Source organism: Vombatus ursinus, unplaced genomic scaffold (assembly GCF_900497805.2).
Source record: "Vombatus ursinus unplaced genomic scaffold, bare-nosed wombat genome assembly UNPS02014772.1, whole genome shotgun sequence".
NCBI lineage: Eukaryota > Metazoa > Chordata > Mammalia > Diprotodontia > Vombatidae > Vombatus > Vombatus ursinus.
Window position 1 is genome coordinate 35,169,805 of NW_020954550.1, and position 17,843 is coordinate 35,187,647.

Genomic DNA, 17,843 nt, shown 5'->3' on the forward strand with positions numbered 1-17,843 from the left:
AGAGTTTCCAGTATAATCAAGTATTTTTTTTAAATGCTGAGGATATAGACGAAAAAGTGAAAAAGCCCCTTCCCTTGTAGGAGATCACAGTCTCTACATAGAAGACAACAAATATTTAGATACATACAATACAGATATAAGGTGACGGGTGCGGGGGGGGTTGTGCAGCACTAAATAGCTTAAAGGATAGAAAAAAGGTGGTACTTGAGTATTGATGGAAATTAGAGATGGGAAGAGAGTGCGGAGGAAGTGTATTCTAGGTGGGGGGGGTTAGTCAGTGCAATGGCTTTGTAGGAGAAATCACAAGGCAGTCAATTTGGTTGGTTAATAAGGCTAGAAAGACGGATTGTGATCAGTTGATTTTAACTACCAACTAAAGGAGTTTATATTTGATCCTGGCGGTTAAAAAAAAAAAAAACGTCTGGAATTTTGGTTGAAGAATGACATGGTCAAACCTGTGCTTAGGAACATCAGTTTGGGCTGGATTGGAAAGAGACCTGGGCCAGGGCAACCAACTAGGAGGCTATTGAGGTAGCCCAGATGATGATTAGTGATAAAGGCCTGAATTTGGGTCATGGCCTTGGGAGTGGAGAGGAAGGAGAGAAGAGGAGGGAGAAGCTATGAGATCTGGCAGCTCGGTGAATACGTGTGGTTTTCCCTGAACATGGGACTTGTTCCTCTCTGGAGGAGTCTTAGACCTGGCAACATGGCTATTAATAGGCAGGCACTGCCTTGGACTATTAATAATAGCTAACGTTTAGGGATTGCCAGGTGGTATAGTGGATAGAGCACTGACCCTGGGATCAGGAAGACATGAGTTCAAATCCAGATGCTAACTGTGTGATCCTGGGCAAGTTATTCAACCCCAATTGTCTCCACCTACTCCAAAATATTATAACAATAATGACTAACATTGTAAAGCACCAACTATGGGCCAGGTACTGTGCTAAGTGTTTTGTTGTATTTTGGTCTTTTCTGACCCTTCGTAAGCCCATTTGGGATTTTTTTGACAAGATACTGGAGTGGTTTGCCATTTCCTTCTCCAGGTCATTTTAAAGATAAGGAACTGAGGCAAATAGGGTTAAGTGACTTGCCCAAAGTCACATAGCTAGTAAATGTCTGAGACTGAACTCAGGAGGCTGAATCACTCTATCTATTTTGCCATCTAGTTGTCCTCTATATGACACCACAATGCTTCAAGAGAGGTTCTATTATTATCCCCATTTTATGGAAGATGAAACTGAGGTTAAGTGATTTGTCCAGGCTCATATAACTTGTGAATGTCTGAGGCCTCATTGCCAACATACTATCCGTAGCCACACCTAGCTGCCTTAGCTGATTCCTATTAATCTCACCCATGCTATGGTCTCTGGTTCATTTCCAGAGCCAAGCAGGAAAAAAAAAATGTTTGGGCAAGCTTTGGCTATATAGATAAGTATCAGGATTGAACTAATTTTATTGCTAGAGTATCATGCAATGAGGCAAACTGGAGAGGAAGGAAAAACTATTTCAAAACAAACTAATCTAAGGTAAAGTAATTGAATGTAGGCATGGCCCACCTCTTGTTACTGCCAGACCTTCACTTGCTTCCTGCAGCTTTCCCTTCTCCACCCCCACCCTTCCATCCTGATGTCAGTAGATAAGAATGCAGAAAATAGCTTACACTTGGAGACTATGGCTTCCTAGCACTGCAGAAACAGCTATACCTGAACTAGGAGATTTGAGAAGTAATTCTCTTTTGTGCAAATTCTCTGCAAGATAATGATGCTTGCGTCTTGGGCCGGGGTTTGGGGGGCAGGGGAGGTGGAAGAAAATAAACCACTTCCAATAGGTTGCCTATTTCAGTCTTTTTGCTTAACCTTTTCAGTTCTCTCTCCAAGAAAGTTTAACCTTCATGCTTTTATCAGTGCTGTGAAGAGCAAGGACTTTTAATGAAGTGGAAACCACCTGCTGCTAACTAACCCAAGAGTAGAAAGAAATGCTTGCTCAAGAAGATTTGCTATGAGTGGGCCAGGGGAAACGGGGGAGAAATAAGGGCAGAACGACCTTGTCCTTGACTGGACACTTCACACTGGAAGTTATTTACTTACTAACACCATTCTCATCTGTGCAGATTTTAACAGTGGCCATTTTGTTTGTGACAGGGCTTCCTTTTTAGACAGTAAGAAAATATGACCTACAAAGCATAAATACACAATGGCCTTTTAAAAAATAAAATAAATATAAATCTCAAACTAAAAGTTGTATAAAGCATGATGGGGAAATACAAGAGGATTTCATGATGAATGCAAAACTAAAGCAAGGATTCCCCTTTACTTTTGTAAATGAGAGCCACAGTGCTGAAAATAGTAAAAACAGACAAGAGAAAGAAATTAAAGGCATAAATACAGGGGAAGGGAGAAGAGAGAGACAAAGCTATCATTATTTGCTACAGACATAGTTTACCTAGAAAATCCTAGAAAATCTGGGAAAAAACCCACTCTAATTGAGACAACAGCTTTAATAAAGTGGCAGAATACAAAATAAACCATAAAAAGCCATAGCATTGCTACACAACAATAACAAAATACAGGATCAAATAATCAGAAGGGAAGCCCCATTCAAAACAACAACAAATGCATAAAGTATTTGGGAGTTAAGCTGCCATGGCACACTCAATGAGCAATGATAAAAAGACACTTAAAGTAATAAAGAATGACCTAACTGGAATGCTCATTGTTGGTCTATGCCAATATAATAAAAATGACAATTTTCAAATTAATTTACAGATTTAAAGATAAATCTATCAAACTACCAAGGGAATACGTGTTACAGCTAAACAAAGTAATAAAATTAATTTGGAATAAAAAGGATCTAAAATTTCAAGAGAAAATAATGGGGTGGGGGGAGAATGAAGAGGGGAAAGCACTTCCAACACCTCAAATTATAAGTCTTTAATCACAAAAAGCATTTGGTACTGGTTACAAAATAGAAAAGTAGAGCAGTGGAACAGACTAGATAAGGAAGAATCAGAAACAATTGAATTAAAAAATCCAGGGCTCAATAAACCTGAGTACATAAATTACTTGAGGAAAGATTCCCAATTTGACCAGAGTTACTGGGAAAGGTGAAAAGCATTTGGCAGAAATTAGATTTAGGCAAACATCTTGCACTATATTACACAATAAGCCTCAAAAGGATATGACAACAAAATTAGAAGAGAACCAAATCAGGTATCATTCAGAGCAATAATTAGGGGGAAATTATTAACCAAACAAGGGATAGTGGTTATCACCAAAGATGAAATAGATCATTAGTTACCTGAAATGGAAAAAGCTTTTACACAAACAAAATCAATGCAACTAGGATAAGAAGGGAAGTGAATGATGGGGGGGCAGGGATTTTCATTAAATATCTTATATGCATCTGCTATGTATGCTATATATATATATATTTTATATATATATTATATATATATATGCTATACAAGAGACTAAGACAAATATATGAAACTAAACATCATTCCCCCAATGGATAAATGGACAATGGGTACAAATAATTCTTAAGAGAATTGTGAAGTATTAATAGCTATAGGAAATAGCTCTCCAAATCACTAACAGGAGAAATGTAAGTTTAAAAAACAAACAAATCTCTGAAGTTTCACCTGTGAAGTTTAAAAATACCATTTTGTGGCTTGGACAATCATCCATTAATAACATTGTCCTGTAGTACTATTGTTGTTATTCAGTCCTTTCAGTTATATCCAACTCTTCATGACCCTATTTGGGATTTTCTTGCCAGAGATACAGGAGTAGTTTTCCATTTCCTTCTCCAGCTCATTTTACAGATGAGGAAATTGAGGCAAACATGGTTAAGAGACTTACTTAAGGTCACACAACTAGTATCTGAGCCCAGATTTGAACTCAGGAAGAAGAGTCTTCATGACCTGAGGGGCAATGCTCTATCCACTTATGGCACTACCTAGCTGCCTTCCTATTAGGATCCCCACTCTGCCACTTTCAACCTACATGACTTTGGGTGAGTGACTACACCTCTTTAAGACTTATTTCCTCATCTTTAAAATGAAAGAGTTGGACTAGAAATAACCTCCAAGGTTTCCTCTAACTCTAAATCTATGATCCACCTGGCTATTATGAGGCAGCTGGGTAGTTCAGTGGATAGAGAAGTGGATCTAGAGTTCAAATCCAGCCTCAAACACTTGCTAGTTGTGTGATCCTGGACAAGTCACTTAACCTCTGTCTGCCTCAAGTTCCTCATCTGTAAAATGGGGATAATAATAGCACCTAACTTTCAGGTTTTGAGGATAAAATAGAATCATATTTGTAAAGTGCTTCAAGTGCTATATAAATGCTAGTTATTATTATTATTACTTATTTTACCTTATGCTATGTTTTCATAAACTCAGTTGATTCCATTAAGCATGTTATACATCTAGTTGCAAATTCCCCCCTCCCCCAAAAAAGCAAAACTGATTTGGTTTCCAGTTCTTTTTATTTATAGGGAGGAGGAGTACCAGGCCTGGATAACCTCCAAACTGGATTGGCTCTTAAATAATCCAGTAGTCAAATAAGTTATATTTCCAGAAAAATGCCATAAACAACAGGAAGCACAATGCAAAATCTACTTGGTGAAATAAGACCTTTTCCTCTTCCCTGGCCTCTCATTGTCAGCCCTCTCTGCCCTCTAAGGCTTCTGGTTAATATTTAAGCTATGATTATTTGGAGAGATTGCTAAATAATGAAATATCTGTGTTTCTTGCTGGGAAGTGCTTATGCAACATTATCCCTTTACTTAAAAGAAAAAAAAACAACACTTTGTTCGAATGTTGGAAGTGTGCTATTAGTCTGGGAGGCTCAGGATTAGGTGCTCCAGTAGCTCCTTTTAACATGGTAGTCATTAGCGTGCTGCTGATGGACAAGCTCCAGCAATTTGTCATCTTACCTAATGAGTTACTGGAGCTCCTCCTAGATTCTTGTTTTTCTGAAGAGCTCCAGTTTTCATTACTGGTCACATGCCACATGCTAGGTAGAAGACTGAAAATGTACCCTGCAGGCCTTAGTCATCCCCTGGGGCCCAGAGGGGGATCCTGAGTCAAAGGTGCCAAGTAGTCAGCTGCAGAGCCCTAACTAGTTATGCCTCGGCTCTGATGGGCCAACTCTTCTCTTACCCTGCTAGGGCTCAGGCTTCTATACTACTTGGGCCCTGCTTCACAGTGGTCCATCACTAACATCTCCTCCCCCCTGCCTTACCCCCACCTCCTTGCAGATCCTTTTTATATATTTTCTTTCTTCCTTAGAATGGAAGCTCCTTAAAGGCATTGGCTTATTTGCTTGCATATAATTGTGTAGTAGAGAACAGTACCTGGCAAATACTAAACATATAAAAAGTGTTTTTTTTCCTCTCTATCTATCAAGGATAAAACCAGTTGACTGAGATAGGACAGGGTGACCTGCCCAAGGTAAAACATCTGGTTAGATCTGAACTCAACTCTTTTAGCTTCACACCCAATGTTCTGTCTACAATAGTACATAGTCTTCTTTTACAGGTGTGGAAAGTGAGACTCAGAGAAGTAAAATCCAACCTAATAAACATTTATTAAGCACCTACTATGTGCCAGACATTGTCCTAAATGCTGGAGAGACAATTAATAAAAAGAAAGATAGTCCATATCCTCAAAGAATAAAGGAAGGGACAACACACAGAAGGAGGCAGGAAAGCAGGAGAAAGAGGAGGCATCTTGTTTGGTGGTGCCAAAATCCGGGAGAGTAGCAGATGAAGAGTGGAGTCAGCTAAGTCGGTTTCTACCTTCTATAAAGAAAGGCATTGGAAGGAGTTTGGTACTCCAGCCTCCAGCCCTCAATCAGAGGGGAGAGAAAGCCGAAGGATAAGGTTATGTCAGTCAAGGTTTGAGTTAGCAGCATGGTGGTGAGATTAGAAGTGATGAGCTTATCCTGAAAGGAGCATTTTGCTCTGTGATTTGAAATCTGGCAGGGCAGCAAATGCAGAAGGGAGTGAGTGGGGCTTCCTTTTTAGAAGGTAAAATGAATTGCTCAGAATCACATGTCAAGGGCAGACTCAGGACAGTAGCTGCTTTCAAGTATGTGAAGGGCTATCACTTAGAAGAGATATTAACCTTGTTCCATTTGACCCCAGAGATCAGAAATATGAGCAGTGGGTGAAAATTGCAGAGAGATAGGCACATTAAGCCTTGAAAACAAAAGTTCCTCATAGTTGAGGATGTCCCAAAGTAGAATGGATGATCCCAAGAGGTAGCAGGTAGACTTTCCCTTTCCTGAAGACCTTCAAACAAAAACCAAACAATTATTTGTTAGAGATATTGTAGCAGGAATGCTTTTTTCAATTATGAGCTGAAGTATGGCCTCTGGGGTCCCTTTCAACTCTGGGATTCTCTAGTAACCACCACATCATTAGGAAGTATATTGAGGAAGTGGGGCCCTTGAGAGAGGAACCAAGCTATAGAAACCGAGGGTCAGGATAGCCGGATGGGATGATCCCCATGGGACCAGCAGGGGACTACAAGGGAGGATAACGGGATTGATCAAAGGACAGAAGGTATCTGAATAGCTTCCCCTGGGGACGAAGCACACACCTCCCTATCCCAGCGTGCCAGCACCTTAGGCCAAAGCCACATCAGTCCCATGCTAGTTATGGCTCTGGTACTCAGCTGTCCCACTCAGTCTTTACTAGTCAATTTTCCTCTTTGGATTGGTATTTAGATTGGTTAATTTGAATCTTTTTGTTCATTAGTTAATGTCATGATAACTTTTTTGATCTTGCAGCTGAAGCAGCCATCAAAACTATTTGGTATTGGTTAAAAATAATGAATTCTCACTGCCATAAGGCAATTCTTTGACACCTCCCTAACTGATTTACTATCCCATTCACCATAGTGATTATTCAAAATCATTTATTTCATTGATCCTCAGGCTTCATAGCTTTATTTCCACACTTCACCGCCATACTCTCACCTGAAGACCTTCTATCTCACATGAAGAAGTGACCCCTTCTCCTTGCCAAGGCAAACTGCTCTACATGTGTCCATTATTTCATTCCATCTTGTCTTTTCCAGCAGAATGTCCTCTCTATCATCCCCACTCTCTCATTAATCTTCAGTCTCTCCTTATCTAATTCCCTACTATCTGCCAACATGTCCGTGTCTTTTCTATCATTTAAAAAACACTCATCACTTGATCTGATCATCTCAGCTACTTCTTGGCCTATCTTTCTCCTCTCTTTCATGGATAAATTCTTTGAGAAATCTCTCTGCATTTGGAGCCTCTACTTTGTCTCTTCTCACTCGTTTAAATACTTTTGTGCTATGCTTCTGACCACCTAATTTAACTTAAACTACCCTCTCCGAAGTTATCAATGATTTCTTAATTGCCAAATCTAATATCGTCTTTTCTCAGTCCTCATCCTTCTTAACTTGTCTATCGCCTTTGACATTATTGATTGTCCTTTCTCCTGGATACTCTCTTCTCAGCTCTGCTCTCTCCTGGTTCTCCTTCCACCTGACTACTCCTCAATCTCTTTCATTGGTTCTCCAAACAACTAATGCCCTCTAACTGTGGATGTCCCCCAAGGACCTCCCTTGAGGCCCTCTTTTCTTCTCCCTCTATACTATTTGGTTTGGTGAACTCCTTAGCTCTTGTGGGTTCAATAATCATCCCTATGCAGATGATTTTCAGGTCAATTTGTCCAGCTCTAACCTTTTCCCTTACATCTAATCTCCATCAACATCTGCCTATTGGTCATTTCAAGTGGATGGATGGACCAGAGACTTAACATGTCCATAACAGAACGCATTACGTTTCCTGCAAATTCTCCCATTTTCCAAACTTCCTTATTACTGTCAAAGGATACCATCATCCTCCTAGTCACCCATGCTCACAACCTTGGTGTCGTCTTCAATTTGCATTTGTCCCACATATCCAATCTGTTTCCAGTTCTTGCTGTTTTCCCTTCACAGTATCTCTCAGATACATCCCTTCTCTCCACTCACACAGCTGCCATGCTGCTTCAAGTCTTCATCACTTCATGCCTGGACTATTGCACTAATCTGTTGCTTGGTTTCCCTGCCTCAAGTCTTTTCCCATTCAAGTCCACCCTCCAAACAACTGCCAAAGTGAAATTCCTAAATGCCATATCTAATGATGTTAACTCAATAAATTTCATTGCCCTGCCCCCCATCACTTCCAGGATCAAATACCAAAAACTATTGTATTTAAAGCCTTTAATGTTCAGGGAACAGAGTCCTTGTGTCCCTTTCCAGTCTTCTTACATTCTGCAATCTAGCAACACTTGCCTTCTTGCTGTTCTATGCATACAACACTGACTGCAGACCTATTCACTGATTGTGCCTCATATATGGAATGCTATATTTTGTCACCCTCATTTCAAGACCCACCTGGTTTCTTTCCCTGGCTTTCTTCAAGACTCAGCTTGAATCCTACTTTATGCAAGAGGCTTGTGATAGCTCCTCTCTATACTCCACCCAGCCCCTACTGCTAATTCCTTTGAGATTACCTCTAATTTATGAGAGAGAGACAGAGAGAGAGAGAGACAGAGAGATATACACATATCTTATATGTATAGTATTTGGCATATTGTCTCATCCATTAGAATGTGAGAGAGGAAGAGAGAGAGAGAGAGAGACAGAGAGAGATATATACATAGATACACATATATGTATAGTATTTCATATATTGTTTCCCCCATTAGAATGTGAGCTCCCTGAGGGAAAAGAACAAGTTTTTGTCTTTCTTTGTATCTCTAGTACTTACTACAGTGCCTGGAATATATATAAGGGCCTTATAAATGGGTATTATTTGATGAGTCCATTCATACTTTACAAATATCTAGACTTTAATAATTACTTGCTTCCAATTGAAAGCAGTGATTCATTGAGAAAAGAACAATGGACTGGAAATCAAAATGCATGGTTGGGTTTAGTTTTCAATTCTGCCACAATTTAGTTCTGTACTTTTAGGCAAAGTTTCCTATAGCCTGAGGATTTTCATTTTTGAAATGAGAGGGCAGAAAACATGAGAAGTCAGTGTGGAATAGTGGAAAGAGTGTTGGATTTGGAGACAGAGGATCTAGGATATCCACCCCTTCCTACCACTTACTATTTCTGGGACTTTGGACAAGTCACTTAGTATCTCTGGGCCTCAGTTCTTCATCTGTAAAATGTAAAATGAGGTTGGACTGAATGGCTTCCAGGGTCCTTTCTAGCTCTTACATGTATGTTCCTAAAGTGACTTTTCTGTTCTAAAATTCCATAATTCTATCTGTAATCCCAGGAGGTCTTTATAGGATCCACAATGTTCTTGGTCAACAAGGTTCTAATGCCTTGATTTTAAGAGATCAAGATGTCTAGTGGATCATGGATCATTTCCTGGTGGGCTCTTCCAGAGCTTGATTCAGAACAGATCATATGCTCATAGACTCATAAGCCTAGAACTAGAAGGGACCTCAGACGCCAAGAAGTCTAACCCCTTCGTTATACAAGTGAGGAACCTAACATTCAGGGAAGTTAAGTAATTCACTCAATATCTCTCAGACAGTAAGCATTAGTGTCTGTGTGTGTGTGTGTGTGTCAAAGTTGCCTGTGAAAAGTTTGGAAAAGCAAAAAGTATTAAATAGATACAGACCATCCTCATCATCATTAATATTACTGTATGCTTATCCTGCAATTAGCTTGCTGTAGGACTTTTAACCTATAGCACAGCAGAGAATCATAGTTAAAATTCCCAAGTGTATTTCAAAACAGTTCCTCATTCAAATTAACTCAGCCAAGAAAAAAACTATAAACTTTTCTAAATATATTGGATGAGTCACTTTCCAAAGGCAAAAGCTGCTTACGAGGTCTGGTCACACCTACTTATAATTAAATCTAATTAGTGTAAAATACTCTCAGACTTTGGATAAAAGACTTTGCCTTCATATTTGCACTCTCAGAAGGAGCCTCAAGAATGAAACCCATTAAAGAGACACACAAATGTGTTAGTGGTGTCTTCTGGCTATAGATTCCCTGGGCCAGTGCTAACATCTTGTTACTTGCTGGGCTGCACAGGAAGTGGCTTGTGGCCATACAATCATTCAATTATCTAGTTATAGGCATTTCCCACCCATTTCATCAGCCATGGAAAAGTCTGCTCTGCTTTTGTAACCTAAAGCATTGCGCTAGTGAGACGCAGTTCAAATATGTTGTTTTCAGTAGTCTGAGAACTGTTGAAATCAACTCCTTTCTGTCCTTAGGAGCCACAAATGTCTACAAGCTTCCCTGATCCCAGTTGTGTTGCACATAGGAATTCCTTGCACTATACATCTTCCATGAGATGATTCCATTTGAATTCTGAGAGCTCCAGATAAGCACCCACTTTGTGTAAGGCATTGTGCTAAGTGGTGGAGGTCCGAAGATGGAACAAGTCTTTGCCTTCTAACCAGACATTCTACTGAGAAGAAATAATGTATACACAGATAAGGATGATAAATACAAAATACATGAAAGGCAATTGGGGGTGGAGGACAGCACCTACAACTTAGAGGTTGCTCGTTAATAGCTGAGTTGGTACCCTGATCAGAGGAATTAAATACCCTCTTCTTATGCCTAATTGTTTCCATTATTGAATTCTGTTCAACAAACATTTGGCACCTACCATTAAGGAGAAGAAGAGGGAGGGAGGGAGGGGAGAAGGAGGGAAGGAAGGAAGGAAGAAAGGAAGGAAGGAAGAAAGGAAGGAAGGAAAGAAGAGAGGGAGAAAAGGAGGAAGGAAGGAAGGAAGAAAGGAAGGAAGAAAGAAAGGAAAGAAGGAAGGAAGGAAAGAAGGAAGGAAGGGAGGAAGGAAAGAAAGGAGGGAGGGAGGAAGAGAGGAAGGGAGGAAGGGAAGAAGAACAGTTCTTTCTTCTGGAATTATAAGCAAGGTTGGAACCTTTAGCCTGCTACTATTCTCCTTTCAGTTTCTCCTAACTCCAGAACCAAACCAAGAATTAGTTAAAAAGTACACAATAGTGGGTCAGTGTGGGAAAGGTTTTACTTTTCTAATAGAATCAAAGGAACTTTATATAGTGTTTTCCAGTTTGTAAAATTCTTAATGTGTCTTATCTCATTTTGACCTACAGACATTATCACTTTCTAATTTACTGATGAGAAAATTGAAGCAGAGACACTCAGGTTAGATGACTAGCCTACAGGTCCAGGACTAATAAATGAAAGACAGAATTTGAACCCAGATCTCTCCTAAATTTAGGAGCCTCTCCCAGTGCACAGAAGTATCACTACCTTTTCCTGAGTTTTGAAACATTTTTCTCTGTATATCTCTACACCCAAAATACAAGCTCCTAAAAAAATGCAAACACATCTTGAGTGCTGTGATTGCACTGAAAAGACCCCTATAGACTTCAGGGTTTTTTGAGTTTTTTTTAATAACTTGCTATGTTCTAGAAAACATACACAAAAAAGTTGTTGTTTTTTAACAATTATCGTACCTCATTGCTGTTAGTGTGAAAATGACAGGACTCATTTTCATAATTAAAAAGAAAAATTGAAAAAACATTGCATGATCATTCCTTCTGGTTCTTGCCCATTGAGTGAGTATGAGTTAATACCATTGGACAAGGCAGCATGAAACATGAGAGCAGTCAGAACACCAGGGTTCACATTCTGCTATCATCGAATGATCTCTCTGATTCTGGGCAAGTTATTTTAATTTCTCTGGACCTCAGTTTCCTCAACCATAAAGTGGGGGAGGGGGATTGAACTCAATGACCTCTAAGGTCCCCTGGAGCTCTAAATCTATGATCCTATGACATTTGCCATTCCCTAAATGTGATAAAGCTAAAAGGATTAGGGTCTGAAAAAAGGTAACAAAGAATTCTTTCATCCAAAGCAACAACAATGAAATTGGGGAGGGGAATTGTCAGTGGTAACACTGGATCCAACAATGGGTGTGCCACCACCCCAGGAGAGGAGCTGGCCTGTCCTCTCCACCCCCAGAGAGTTCATGGCAGAGAACCTTATGATGAGATATGGGGGTGTTGGTCACCAAAGAGAGGAAGTACACTTACAGGAGAGAGATATGCCTACCAGTAAGGTGATGTCCTAAGGCAAAGCCCTATTCACCCCTAATCTATACTTATCCCTTCCACATCATGGGGGTTAGGGATGAGGTACCTCCCAATCTGGAAAATCTGCTTAAAATTTTTTGGCCATCACATCATACCAGAGAAGAAGAAATTGTGTATATTTATAGTATTAAAATGTCTTGATCTATATCCGGCCACTGGACCCAGATGGCTCCAGAGGAGAAAGTGAGGCTGGTGACTTGCCCAGCCCTCCCTCACTTAAATCCAATTCATTTGCAAGTCAAGGAATCATTTTCCTGATGTCATGGTCCTCTTCAAGAACAAAGGACAAACCACAAACACAAAAGATAATATACATTGATATTATACAACACTATACATATATTTTATGCATTTCTAAGTTTCTAAACTTTTTCTGTTTTACCTACTGGCCTTCATGTGATGTCTATGGCTTCCAGAAAACTTCCCCAAAATTCTCATTTTCTTTTTTATGCCTACCCACCATATATCAAAACTGTGAGGAAGAAAGTTGAGATGTGAAAGGGATAGCTACTCATAGTTCTCAATCCAAATATGGTTTGAAATCTGAAGGTGCATCTAACTCAACGTAACTTCTTTGGATGAATTTCTGTGACCATATAAACAATAGAGCTAGAGCTCCAGACTCTTACATTGTTGTGGTTGTCATCTTTATTGTTATATCAGTTCTGTCTGAGTCCATCTGGGGTTTTCTTGGCAGATATACTGGAGTGGTTTGCTATTTCCTTCTCCAGTTCATTTTGCAGATGAGGAAACTGAGGTAAACAGAGTTAAGTGACTTGCTCAAGGTCACATAGCTAGTAAGTGCCTGAGACAGAATTTGAACTCAGGAAGATAAGTCTTCCTGACTCCGGGCCCACCACTCTATCCTCTGCTCCACCTAGCTTCCTACCATGCATTGGGGCAATGTAAAGAGGCCACAGCAAATCAGACATATTGTACAGAACCAGAAAGACCCATCCAACTCAACTAAGTCAGAACCAGGATACAAAAATCTCATTTTTCAAATCCACAGAAGATTATAGCAACAGGTCATTCACTTTTCTTTGACTGGACTTTGGAGTCCTCTAACAGAAATCAGCAATAATTCTGACCAGTGACGGTAAATACTGTAGGAGTCCTCTGTTCTCCCTACTGAAAATAAATAGATTACAAAATCAATCAGCGCCACTCCTTTGGCAACTGCCTAAGAGACAAGCAGCATGTCTGTTGACCAGAGATTTCGACTTCTAATATGGATTTTAGAAATAAGTCTTTTGATGGCTGGAGCTATGACAAGGTGAGTTCATCACTTTTCCCCTTTGCTAGGTAGTTGTTATTTCATTCAATCCAACTAAACATTTATTAAGCATCTGCCTTGGTTCAAATCTCAGCCCTGTCCCACAATTTGAGGCATCATTTAACCTCTCTGGGCCTCTTCCTCCATAATATGAGGATTAGATTAGATGGTCTCTAAGGTCCTTTCCAGATCTAGATATAGGTACCTCTGATCAGAACCACAAAAGATAAAAATGATACAATCCCTAGCCTCCAAGAGTTTGTTGTACTGGGAATACAATTTATATGGAGATAAGTGTAATACATGTTATCTAAGAAGGAAAGACAGAATTAGCAAATGGGGGGCCCAGGGAAGGCTTCCCAAAGGAGGCAATAGCATATGATATGACCCTTGAAAGATGATAAGAATTCTGAGAGGCAAGGCTGAAGGGAGAATCCATTGCAGGAGAAAGACTGGAAGTAGGGGGACGCATTAGGAAGCTGTTAGGAGTCCAAGGTAGAGGTGGACTGATGGCCTGTTTCAAAGAGTGAGTGGGGAGAAGGGATAGATGAGAGAGGTTATAGAAGTAGAATTGTGGAGACTTGGCAAGTGATTGGGTAGTTAGGAGGAGGTAGAGGCATAAAACATTGTAGAGGTTGACTCTAAGGTTCAGAACAGGGGTAACTGAAAGTAGGGGAGAGGGAAATGCCCTTTGCAGAAATAGGGCAGGTTGAAAAAAGTGGAGAGTTTCAGAAGGAAGATGGTAAGGACTGTGTTGAATATTTTGAGTTTGAATTTGCTGACAGGACAACTAGGTTGAGATGTCCAGCAGGCAGTAAGAGGTGCAAGCCTTGAGATTAGGGTATGGATTAGGTCTAATGGTTGCCTACATGGAGGTGATTATTGAAATGAAGGGAGTTGATACAATGACCAAGGGAAAGAATACACAGCAAGTAGAGGACCTAGGGCAGAGCTTTGGGGAACATCTCCACTGAATCGGTAGGAGATGGAGGAGAAACCAGTAAAGGAGACTGAAAAAGAATGACAAAGACAGGGACAGAGAGCAATGTTCCAGAAGCAGCATGGCACAGTGAGGAGACGTTGGATCTGGAGTCAGGGTTCAGATTCCTACTCAACTACCTACTGTCTGTTGTGACTTTAGACAAGTCATTTTACTTCTCTGGGCCTCAGTTTCCTCATCTGTAAAATAAGAGGCAGCTAGGTGGTGTAGTAGATAGAGTACCAGGTCTGGAGTCTAGAAGACTCATCTTCCTGAATTCAAATCTGGCCTCGAACACTTACTAGCTGTGTGACCCTGGGTAAGTCACTTAATCCTGTTTGCCTCAGTTTCTTTATCTGTAAAATGGCAAGCCACTCTAGTGTCTTTGCCAAGAAAACTCCAAGTGGGGTCACAAAGAGTCAGAAATGACAAAACTGACTAAACAACAAAATGAGAAGGTTAAACTCAAAGATCCCCTAATGTCTCTTCCAGATTTAAATCTGTAACCTTAAAGTCCTAAGTAAAAAGTAAAGGACTAGTAGCACCTGCCTTCTGGAGATCCACTTCTGTGAACAGGAGTCAAAGAATGAAAAAAGTAGCATGTATTAGGCATCTACAAGAGGCAAAGGAAGCAAATACAAAAGGAAGCGAGCTCTAGCTGTGTGACCCTGGGCAAGTCACTTAACCCCAATTCCCTAAAAAAAAAGAAATCTCATTTGAGCCTCATAATAACCCTGAAGAGGTACTATTATCTCCCTTTGGGCAGCTAGGTGGTGCAGTGGATAGAGCTCTGGTCTTGGAGTCAGGAGGATCTGAGTTCAAATCCGGCCTCAGACACATAATACTTACTAGCTGTGTTACCCTGGGCAAGTCACTGAACCCCATTGCCTAACCAAAAACAAAAGCAAAAGGAAGAGAGCTACTACCCTTAAAAGTTTATGTTCTAGTGGAGAGAGACCCCACTTAAAGGGAGGCAGAGGCCATGGAAGGACATTTCAGCCTGAATGGTCTCCTGGGGTGGTGAGCAAAGCCATAAGGTAGTTGATGGTCATGTTCTTTCCAGAATCATTAATTTGATTAATGTTCTCAGATGTTGTTCTTGAGAACAAACCCCCCAAATCTGAGAACGTTTTAGAAAGAAATGCATTAGGTCATTTGACAGAGGAGATAGAGTGGTAAAGGAGGTGTGGCTCCCTCTCCTCTAGGCTCTGGAAGGTTGCTATTATATAGGATTTAGACAAGGGAACCCACACTTGAACCATATGTACTCATTTAAGCAGTTTTGCTGAGAGGGCAACTTGAAAGCAAAGTAGATTGAGATGGCTATTGGTAAATATAAACATTCCTGGGTGAACCCAAAATTCCTTATAGCCATCTCCAACATTCCTGAAGAGTTACTGAGGTCAGGGCAATATTCTGGGCGCAAACAATTTCTAATCACATAAACTGAGTCTAAAAAGTATAATAATTAATGTTTCTGAACAGTATAATAAATGATAGGTAATAATCCAAAGATTCATGTGGCACCAGGCTAGGTAGCAAGCTAGATATGGTGACTTGGGTGAGTTGCCATTCCATTACTCCTCAATCAGGACAGCTTGGCCCCAAGGCAACATTCTACAACTGAGTGGATTATGTGGAGAGGAGAAGGGGGTAGGGAATAAAGAGTATATCCAGAAAGTAGTAGTGGTTGGTCATGTCAAAAACTACAGAGAGATCTAAGAGGAGAATGACTGGGGTGGGGAGGAGCAATCATTAGAATTGCAGGATCATAGACCAGGAGGCAGGGGAGGGTAAGTACTGTGGAAAGGTCAGGCTGACCTTGATAGGGATGAAAGCATTCTTAGAGGTAACAAGTAGAGGAATGTTTTGTCTAAGTAGAGGACAACTGTAAATCACAGAGATTAGGGGAGCAAGAGGAAAGAGTTTCTGGGTGGAGAGCTAGTTGATTGGGACCTCCACCCTCCAGAAACCTGTGACGACCAAACGTACACAGATAGGAGGAGTGAGGTGTTTCTGACTTAGTAGTCTGGGTCAGTAATTAATAGATAGTCAGGTCAGACACATCCATGAGAATTTTAAGTGAAGTTAGACCCTCTATAGTGCCTCTGGCTCCCTGTGGTCTTATGCTTCTGCTCTGGTTCAGAATTTTCCTCATTAAAGACCCTCCAGAGGCAAAGGAGTAATTCTGTGAATCACTCCTGGAGTTTATGTTCCCCAAACTTGAAACGTGACCAAAAGAAAAAAAAAACAGTGAGAGAGATGGTTTTGAGGGGACTTATTGCTTTTTTTTCTGGGATATTTTCATTATATGTTTAAAGGACTGAAGGAATTTTGTTGTCATTTCAGTCATGTTCAACTCTTCATGACCCCACTAAAGGTTGTCTTTGGCAAAGATACTGGAATGTTTGCCATTTTCTTTTCTAGCTCATTTTACAGAAGAGGAAACTGAGGCAAGCATGGTTAAGGGTCTTGCCCAAGGTCACACAGCTAACACTGAAGTGTCTGATTTCACATTTGAACTTGTCTTCCAGACTCTAGGCCCCGGTCTTTACCCACTGTGCCACTTAGCTGCCCCACTGAGGGAGTTAGCCCTCCCCAATTTTAGGGTAAAGAGTCTGGTCTTTATTACACTTAACTCTTTACAAGTTAACATTTTTTTAAACTCAAAGACCTATTTTCCTATTTGTTTTTTTTCTTTCTGCTTTTTGTTTACTTCAGGAAATTTTAAATTTAAAGGCCAGGAAGAGTAAAGTGGAATCTTAATACATATTTCTTTCTAAAAATTCTACATAATGGAAGCCTACAATTTCTTACACAGTCCCCTTCCCTGTTCTTTGTATCCTAAAATGTTTTTTGTTGATGATTATTAAATTTTCAATAAAAAAATGAAGAATATTAAAAGAAATTAATGTTTTAGGATCCTTTGTCTGGAAGTCATTCATAGCAAGGATTATAGGGGAGCATTTAGATGATCAATCGATCAACCAACAAGGATTTATTAAGTGCTACTGTGTACCAAACATTGTGCTAGGCACTGGAAATACAAAGACAAAAGTCCTGCCCACCAGGAGCTTATATTCTTCTGATATTCTATTACATCCCAATGTGTCATGTTGTCCTTTCTAATCATGTATTTTTGTGACATGCATTCAGAGGAAAGACATGGGAAAGGCTCCTCTAGTTACTACAGGTGAACACCCCACCTTGACTGCCCCTTGAAAGTAGTCAACCAGGGTGGCTAGGTGGCTCAGTGGATAAAGCACCGGCCCTGAAGTCAGGAGGACCTAAGTTCAAACCCAGCCTCAGACCAAACACTTGACACTTACGAGCTGTGTAACCCTAGGCAAGTCACCTATTCCAATTACCTTTAAAAAAAAAAAAGAAAGTAGTCAACCCCAAAATCCTGTTACACTGCCATAGAACAGATGCAGATTC

General features: G+C 40.3%; 1 protein-coding gene across 2 annotated transcripts in view; it reads left to right on the forward strand.

The window, feature by feature from the left end:
- Positions 1-13,331: 13,331 nt before the first annotated feature.
- The window catches only part of C9 (complement C9), a 65,302-nt gene continuing 60,790 nt past the window's right edge, over positions 13,332-17,843 (forward strand). For both annotated transcript variants that reach the window (XM_027863393.1, XM_027863394.1), the window contains exon 1: positions 13,332-13,426. In XM_027863393.1, the coding sequence (XP_027719194.1) occupies positions 13,350-13,426 (77 nt within the window). In that variant the 5' untranslated portion in view covers positions 13,332-13,349. The remainder of the gene's footprint in view (positions 13,427-17,843) is intronic.